The sequence below is a fragment of the Aspergillus ibericus genome (genome assembly GCF_003184845.1).
Source record: "Aspergillus ibericus CBS 121593 unplaced genomic scaffold BO80scaffold_19, whole genome shotgun sequence".
Lineage (NCBI taxonomy): Eukaryota > Fungi > Ascomycota > Eurotiomycetes > Eurotiales > Aspergillaceae > Aspergillus > Aspergillus ibericus.
Window position 1 is genome coordinate 125,673 of NW_020292117.1, and position 9,258 is coordinate 134,930.

The 9,258-nt window shown below is 51.4% G+C and overlaps 1 protein-coding gene across 1 annotated transcript; it reads left to right on the plus strand.

The window, feature by feature from the left end:
• Positions 1 to 812: 812 nt before the first annotated feature.
• On the plus strand, positions 813 to 3,600 carry BO80DRAFT_355476 (putative PHD finger domain protein; the record flags this gene model as incomplete). Its single annotated transcript, XM_025715758.1, has 5 exons — positions 813 to 983; positions 1,073 to 1,170; positions 1,232 to 1,451; positions 1,507 to 2,346; positions 2,401 to 3,600. The coding sequence occupies 5 exons, from the start codon at positions 813 to 815 to the stop codon at positions 3,598 to 3,600; spliced, it is 2,529 nt and encodes an 842-aa protein (XP_025575358.1).
• Positions 3,601 to 9,258: the final 5,658 nt, after the last annotated feature.

Sequence of the window (9,258 nt, forward strand, 5' to 3'; positions counted from 1 at the left end):
TCTTATTATGTTTCAAAAGGTTTTGCTGTTTTGCTGCTCATTTTATTCTTCCCTGTCCCTGGCTTACTGTGGCTTTCTCGATTTCCCCACTTCCTGTTTCTGTCGAACACTTCATTCCCATTTCGGTCATAATGGTATGGCTGTGCGGTGGCGTGGATTCGGATGGCGCTATCTGTCTATGTGCATTTTGCTTGTCCTCTATGAACCCCATTCCCCATCCTCCATCTGAGTGAGATAGACCCTCTTTGAGCGAGATACCAAGATCTAGTTTTATGTTTCGTTGGTTGGTGCTGGTTCTGTTGCTTGAGATGCATTTGCCTGACTTGACTACATACGGATGTGAGCAATTCTTATGATAGTCTGTTTATTCTTGACTCGACCAATCTGACCTATTGATAATCCGACTTTGAACCGGAGTGCCAACTCCTGTAGTGTGCCACGGTACCCTGTAGAAGGAGAGACCTCGGACCGCATCGAGTGAGAGGCTTATCGGCACGGGATCGACCAATCGGCGGGTGGAGGTCACCTGACCGGGGTCTCGACGCGCCGCCCGGCGATTCTGTGAGCTCATCTCTTCTGCCCAGCCCGACACGCCCGCCCTGGCGAACGATTTCCTGTCTTCACGCCGCTGTCGATCACGCCCATATCCACTCGTTGCGCCGTTTAGCTGAGACCGCTACGTGCAGTCTCCTTCTTGCATATACGCTCCGATAATTCTTTCTAGCCCACCCGCCCATCTCAGCCGCAGATCCGCCGCCCCGTTGGAATTTCGTCCTGCGCTGCGGCGCCTTTAATGGTCCATATCCGCCTCGATGGTATCGCGAAAGCGCACCCGCTCCGAGGTGGACGCTGCCCCGGAGCAGCCACCTGAGGAGCCGGGCTTACTTCAACAGCTTCGGAACTGCTGGGAGTTTGCGAGTCTGATGCAATACATTGCCATATTTGGTAAACTCATGAAGATTGACGAGGATTTTGGGATTGAGGTGAGCAGGAACAAATGAATACCCTTCTTCCCCCTGCCTTGAGCGCGGCCAATGAATGCTAATCAATTACCTTGATGTGCCGATTATAGGATTTGGAAACTGAGTGTCTTAAGCCTACCCCTTCGGAGAAACTGCTGGAGATCGGACTCTGTCTTTTGAAATGGGTCTCGTCGCATCGGGGCCTTACGTATGTGGCCGCTGCTCTGGCCATATCTGAGGTTATGCTAATAGAATACGTATGCCTTTAGTTTCGACAACTTTGATGAATATACGCGACGCCAGTACAATGCCAAAGCACCGCATATTCCCAACCCTTTCGGGTATGAGGAAGTTCCGAACAGATTCCTCGATTTTGATGTCTTCCTGAAATTGCGCGTCTTGCACCAGCTATCCATTTGGACATTCTGGAATCTCGATCGCATTCGCGAAAAGATGCCGGAGCAGAGGGAGTTGGATCAAACGCAGTGGGTGGGTTTATCTGACATACACTAGGCCCCTGGAATATTTGCTGACTATTTACAAGCGCATTGAGGAAGTAGGTTACGATCGCGAAGGTCGCTACTACTATATCCTCGACGACAATAGACTCTATCGTCGCACCGACCCCCCTATTCCCCCTCCAAAACCGGCTAAGTCGAAGTCGAGAAGAAAAAGCGCTCGCGCCATGAGAGCATCGAAACGGAGAAAGGTTACAGGAGCAGATCCTATCGAAGAGTCTGATGGAGAGAACAATGTTAACGGCGATGCCACAGAGGACCCTTTCGAAGCGATGACGTGGGAATGTATTGCTGTCACACTTGAGGATTACCAGCAGTTCCTGGAGTCGATTCGGAAGACTAGGGATCCTGATGAGAAGATTCTGAGAGATAGGATTGACGAACAAGTCATGCCTATTATTGAGAAGGAAGAGGAAGCCCAGCAGCGGCAGAAACAGAAGCGCGAGAAAGAGCTTCTTAACATGCAGCTGCTGGCTGGCGCTAAACGATCTAGTCGCCTCGCTGGAAAAGCTGAGAAAGAGCGCCAGGAACGTGAGGCCGCTGAAGCAACCCGTAAGCGCGAGACAGAACTGGCTGCAGCTCTGAAGGAGGACGAAAGGGTGAAGAAGCTTGAGACAGAAAGACGCTCGCGCATCATGACCCGGGAACAACGTATCAAAGACCGCGAGAGGAAGCGGATACTGCATGAAAACGAGCTTCAGCGCATCCAAGAAGAGCAGGAGAAGGTTGCCAGGGGTGAAAGCAGAGCTTCCGAGAGGCATCTTCAAGCGGAGATGGAGAGATACCGCAAGAACTTGGAAGACCTCTCGCAAGAGGACCAATGGATCTTCGACTGCTCCGGCTGTGGTGTGCATGGGCAAAACCTGGTAAGCTTGAGCCTACTTCCGCGTGTTTCCGACAGGTGTGCTGACCTTGAATAGGACGATGGTTCCCACAGTGTTGCATGCGAGAACTGCAATGTGTGGCAACACAGCAAATGCCTCGGAATCCGCAAGGACGAGGCAGAAAGAGAGGACTTTCATTTTGTTTGCGAAGACTGCAAACGGCGTGAGGAGGAAGCCAAAATGCCCAAAATCCCGCCGTTGAAATTCCGCGTCGGCTCAACGTCGCCATCCTCGACGGCTGTCGAGGGAGACGCGAAGATCAAAAGTCCAGACGTGGAACAATCTCCTACACCACCCATCAAAGAACCTCAGCACGCCTTCCAGTTGCCGTCCATCGGGTCTCCGCACAAGCCATCACTCCCCCCCGCCTCCTCCCAAAACCCCTCTCAAGTTGTTTCTTTCCCTCCTCCATCACCCGAGCGCCGGCCACAGTCTGCACACACGACGTCATTCAGCCCTCCTCGAGCTCCATTTTCTCCGTCAAAGGGCGCAAATGGCTTCACCCCGTCGTCCAAGGAGCAGATACCGAAGCTCCCTTCCATCCATCAAGCAATGCATCTACCGCCTCACGGTGGCGACTCCTTCAATGGCTCCTTTCCTGCGCGACGACCGTCGTCCTCACACTCTGTGCGGAGTCCAACTTTGCCCTCTCCTATCCAGAACCGTCCTTCCATGTCTCCAACTCAGGGCAATCGAGACGTTGGCCCGCTTGCAGGGTTTCCGCCTGTAGCTTCGTCAGATCACCCCGCCCCATGGACGCCGTACGGTCAACATCAAACCCCACGTCCAAACACGGGCAATCACGCTTCCTTCTCTTTACCCAATGGGCGTCCGTCATTGATGGCTACCCCAACTACTAGTCGGTCCTCGCCTCCACATAGTTCCCACGGTATACCATTTTCCGGAATCAGTCCGACCAAGCAATCCCCCCGACCTATGACTTCCGGCAGTGTCACAGGTGCTCCTGTTCTTCCTCCGATTCAAAAGCTCGAGCCGAGTCCTAAATTGATGGGCCGAAGCTCACCGGACGCGCCGATTCCGCCGCCGGTGAAATGTATGACGCCTGAGCAAGAAGAGCGCAGACAGAGAGAGAACGCCATGCTGCAGGCCCAATTGCATGGGACTAACGGTCAGTCATCGGTGATGTCGTCACCATCTCTCAACCGTATACCACCTTTAGGGCCGTCTGCGGTTGCTCAACAACCTGCTCCGTCCCCTCCGGCCGGTCCGAAATGAGGTCTACCTGATGCTTTCATAAATAAGTGGCCGGGGCTCGATTAGCTATTGATTATACCCCTCGTTCGATATTGAACCAGTCCGTCTTTCGACAATCTCCTTGGATTGATTACCGATCGCTATTCACCATGGGCCTATTCATTGGGTCTGGGTCTGGTGACTCTCCAGCACAGTAAGCTTGGTCAGCTTGGCAACACCAAGCCATGTGGACAAGCCTCATGCTTCCGTTTTCTTTCCTTTGTCTCCCGTAGTCCACGAGGCTGGACAGCCAGCTGCCGATCGCTGGGATATTTTATTACTCTATTTCTTCGGAATTACCGCTGCATGCATTATCTACCAACGTGCGCTTGTCAAGCTAGTGCGCCAGTCAATATTCTATGAGGAGCTTTTTGATCTTGCTCACATTGTGCTAACATTCTTGCATGGTTGGGACGGCTGGTCGATGTTTCTGTGTCTTACTTGATATACTGAAGGGTGGCGTTGCAGGTAGTGAGCTATAGAGGGATGCGATGGATATGGACGTGAAGTAGACATGGCTAGATGTAATAAAAGTGGATGATTACATTTGCAGGCCTCTCCTGTTGATAACAAAATCAAGTACACCTTGAAACGCAGATGTACAATCTATGATGCATTGACACAACCCATCACCGCCCGACAGATAAATATATAATGATCTGACCCTTTGCAAATCTGGCCGATTGACAAATACTCTGCCGGAAAACTACCCAGATGCCTGCACACACCTACATATAAACATGCACACCCATTGCATCAGCAAACAAATTTATTTCAGCCCCAAACCGCACCATGTCCATGCAGACACTCAGCCGCACGAACCCTGTAAAGCCGACCAGAAGGCAGATATAGTCCAGGAGGACTTATCAGCCCCATGTCTCACTTATCTCCGCGCATACATATCATATCTACTCAGATCTGTCACCTGTCATTTCGATCCCGACCGATGTGCAGCTTGGCGCGTCGCACTGCATGCACGATAGATTGCCTCTGGGCGTGTTCAATATCCGACTACATTATATATCCAGCTGCAGATGTGACAAGCAACCCGAGTGTGATTAGCATGTCAGACCGCTTCAGGACCTGGAGAGTCAGTTGGGCTGTCAACGGATTTGTTCGGTTGGATGTCTACCCTACCTATAAAACAAACAATATTGACTGACTGACTCGTTTGCTACTAGAAGACCATGCATATATCCCATCTACTAACGAACTGATTGATTGCTTGCTTGATTGATCGATTCATGTCCCATGAGGCCATGTGTGCTGACAACCCAGCATCTGGGGATTGGGGAGTGAGACAAACACCCACCCTCGACTGACACATACAAGGATATTGTTGATTACAATGGGTACTTTGTCAGCCTGATCTTCCCTGCCTTAGTTAGTACGCTGACACCAATACCAGCACCAACTCCCTAGTAATTAGCCCCCTTCCTTCCAGTTCCCTTGGGCTAGTAAGTACGGAAGTACTCCGTCCTCGAATCTCTCTCCAACCCACCTCCTAAATCTTAGCAACGCTCACTACTCGCAACTAGTGAATCAATACGGAATCCGTTGAAGTGAACCGAGTCTCGACCCCGGCGGAATGAACCGAACAAACCAGCCTAGCCTAGCCTAGCCTCCTTTTTTTTTTTTCTTTTCGGGGCACTGCGGGCGTGGAATTGATTGATCGATGAATTAATAAAAATAAGCCCATCACATCAACTGCCCCGTTTTGTCGAGGGGGTTAATTCCGTCCGGAGATGACAACTGTTTGCCCCGACTCCGACCGGATCCGGGTCCGTGTCCGGTGGGGGGGGGGGGGGGGAGGATTCGCGAACGCACGGTCTAGACGGTCCTCTCCTCCGTATCCTCCTCCGTGCGGTTGACACTAGTTTGATGGTACCGTGGGTGGGATGGAGCCGCAGCTATACTACTCATCGTCTCTGGCTGCAGCAGGTTGGTAGGCAGGCAGACACAAAATGATTGATCGACACAGGCATGAAGCAGATAGGTACGGTACGTAGGGAGGTATGTAGCGTGGCGACTAGGTCTAAGCCTTGGTCTAAGTCTGGAGCCTCAAGAAATCGCTCATGCCGCATATCGTTCCACGCTCAGGCACTATCCCTCATGTACGTACTCGGGACATGGCACCATCAAGCATAGAATACACAAAATCCCTATAAATACAAACACGCATACACACATATACACATACACATCTAGCAGAATTAGAATAATACCAACCTCAACCCCAAAAATAACAACCGAAATAAATATCCCCTACCCCAGTGTCCTCAAAACCGAACTACCTAGAGAGTAGAGAGTAGATACATAACACTAAGTATACCAAGCACAACGCTACATATCAACCCCCGACCCCGACCCCGACCCCAAATCCATCACTAGTCCAACGACCGACCACCAAGTGTGATCGATCGCACCTGCATGGAAGGGAAGGGAAGGGATGGGATGGGGCCCGGGGGGCACCGGGCACTCTTCTGATACCAAACACTGGAACCCCGATGAGTTCCGTCCACTCAAGGCCCGTTGTCGGATGCGAGCGAAACCATATTTAGGATTTGGCGCGCACAACCCCGGCCTACCACTACCACCAGTACCACTGCCACTAGATAGATACCAGTGCGCCCGGCTGTGTACTACGGAGTACCTAGGGTACTTAGGTAAGACTCCACTAAACCGTCCGGGTGATCGTCTGGTGTTGTGTTGATACTGATGATACTATGTACACTGTACTCCGTACTGTAGATAGTACTTCTTACGTATGTCGGTATATACGGGATATCTCGCTATATGGTAATATATGCGACCTAGGATAGATTTACGAAAGTACCCATACTAACCATCTATTCCCACAAACAAATACATAGGTACATACACTTGGAGATAGGTAATCAACTCTCGGAAAAATAATACATAATAAAATTCTAGAACAAGGTTAGAGGTTATATCATGTTAGGTTAAGTTAGCCCCTCGGTACAGAGTACAGAGTACAGTAGGTTAAGTTCGGCCCTTGGCTTGTCTGTCTGTTGACAGAACACTGATGAAGTTGGTTGCGGTGATTGACATAGACATAGGAGTGAGTCTGTTACAAAGCGGAATGGTTTGTAAGCGGTGGCTCGGTATCTCGGCTGGTATCCGTACGGTACCTTGAATGTACTTTTTGGCGGGGATTTGGTTGGGGAAGGTACCTACCTACCTGGGTTCTTGACTTTTTACCTATCCCAGGGGGGTAGTCGGAGGGGGCAAAGGGGGACGGGGGATGTTTGGGTCGGGCGCCCGCGTTGTTGCACACATGTGTTTTGGGTATCCGTGGTTGGCTTGGTTTGGATGTGTAGGTTCAAGGTCGATCTCGGGGGGTGTGTGTGTGTGTTCATGTGGTGGTGGTATACCTTATCTTGCATTTGCATTTGCATTGCATTCTTGGTCTCGTGTTGTTTTGGTTTTTGTTGGTTTCCTTGGGGTGGTTTCTTGGTGTGGTAGATGGTGTCTCACCGACTCGACTTGACGATGGATGTGATGGAATTTGGATTATGTGTAAGGCTGAACTGCGTCTGGTGTTAGTTTCTTAGTTACTGTTTGTTGGTGGTGGTGGTGGTGGTGGTGGTGGTGGTGGTGGTGGTGGTGGTGTTGGATGAATTTGAGTATGTTGCCTGACAAGGCTGGCTTATGCGCATCGCGGCGCAGCGGCACAGCGCTTAGCGGGCTCATTGGACGGGAACATGTATGACTACGGGTGTGTCTCAGATGGTGCGTTATGAGGTTGTGTGCGGCTGTCGGGTGTACGCCCTAGTGCAAGAGTAAAGATGTTGGTGTTTTGATTGGTATCAAATACTAAATTCCTTGGCTGTCTGGTTTGATTGGATTCATTGATATGTCTCTCCTGTGTCGTCTGCTACGCCGTAGTAGGTAGGTGGGAAGAGAGCTGGGTGATTTCGGATCTACTGGCGGTAGAGTCCCTATGCTGGACTGCGTACTCCGTAGTGTTATCTTAATTCGATGCTAAGTCTGTAGAGACGGCCCCTGATTCATTTAACTAAGTGACAACCTAGTACCTAGGTGTAGCCTCATAGCGAGCCTCCACCAGATGTGGATAGCTTGGTTGCTTAGTACCAGGTACCTGCTCCACAAGGCTACGGAGAACTCGGTCCCGTGTACCGGTGACCTACGGGGGTTTATGCCAGTTGGTTGGCCGCGGAGAAGCCCGAAGAGAAGCCCGACGCAGCGCGATACTGCAGTAAACGAAGAAGCCAATGGTAGGTCGATTTGGTGTGATTGATTCATCACTGCGTAGAATCCTTTTTTCAAGACTTGCACGATGTGCTGGTGGTGGTCGATAACCAGGGCAGATCCGCCTCCCAGGGGCTTGCCCGGCTGTCCCCACTGGTGGTTGCGCGGAGGCTAAGCTACCGTAATTTAGCGGGGTGCGGTGGGCCCGTGAGACGACGACGTTGTTACTACCCAGTACGACCAAGGCAGCACTGATACCACGCTAGGCTGGATGCGTACGGTCTAGACTGGGCCCGAGGTGTCGCGGGACTCGCTAGATGTCTCCAAATCGGTTATGCAATGCACAAGCGGGTGGTCGGGGTAATTCAGCTGCCCTCGAGGATCCCGTCCAAGCCATTTGGCAATCCTCTGTTAGTGTAACCTGAAATCGCTCAGCGAAGGTTGCAGATCCGTCAAATCCTTTGGCTTGTCTGATGATGATGTTCCTTCCTTTGCCTACTCTGGCTTACTGCTTGTTCGTATTGTATCCCCCGTTGGAATATCAACCTTAATTCCTTCGCCTGAATACTTGCATCACCCATTGTGTCATGTCCATTCTAGCGTCATAGCCGCCACTGGCCCATGTTGCAGCGCAACCCAGCATTTGTATCACTTCAGATTTCCTGCAAGATCTAGGTGATGTCAGGTCTCCTGAGGTGTACACCCGGCAAGGAATCCCGTCGTACGAAGTGCACCCGTGTAATTTTACCAACAACGGCGGCGACCCCGGGTATACAAACTGTTGGACTGTGCGGATTGGAACAGAGCGGTCATCCCCAAGAGTGGGGGGGTCTCAAGCAGACCCTGTTCCGGTTCCCATGTAGTGTGTACATGATAAAATCTATTGTATCCGGATTCTGGAAATCCTCTCGGTCTGTGCAACCAACCAGGCATGACCGGATAGTGACGTCGGCCTTGACCGTCACCTGTATCGCTGGGAGGAACGGTGACTCAGGCACTAGTTGAATCCTGCTCACTTTTAACTGACCAATACCCAAACTGTCGGGTCCTTAATGTGTCAGGTATAGAGGCGCAAAACTTGCAAACGTCGCATCGTGCAGGACGATCCAGTCAACCAGCCAATCGACGCACGCGTTACCTGGTAGCAGCAGGCCGGGTGGTTAGTGCGACCTGAGACGGGCGGCCTGTTGACACCCCAACGCTATCTTGCTTAAGGAACTTCCTTCCAGCCGAGCTCGTGGTCTGCCCGAAGTAAGCGCCAGATATGTGGTTTGTATGCATGGTGATTCAACGGTTGCTGTCGTGGTTGACCGACAATCTCCATGTCTTGAGCCACGTTTTCCTTTCAGTCACAACCGGCGGTGCCTGTGGTGTCTGCTATCTAGCGGTAAAGGCGTATCTGGCGAA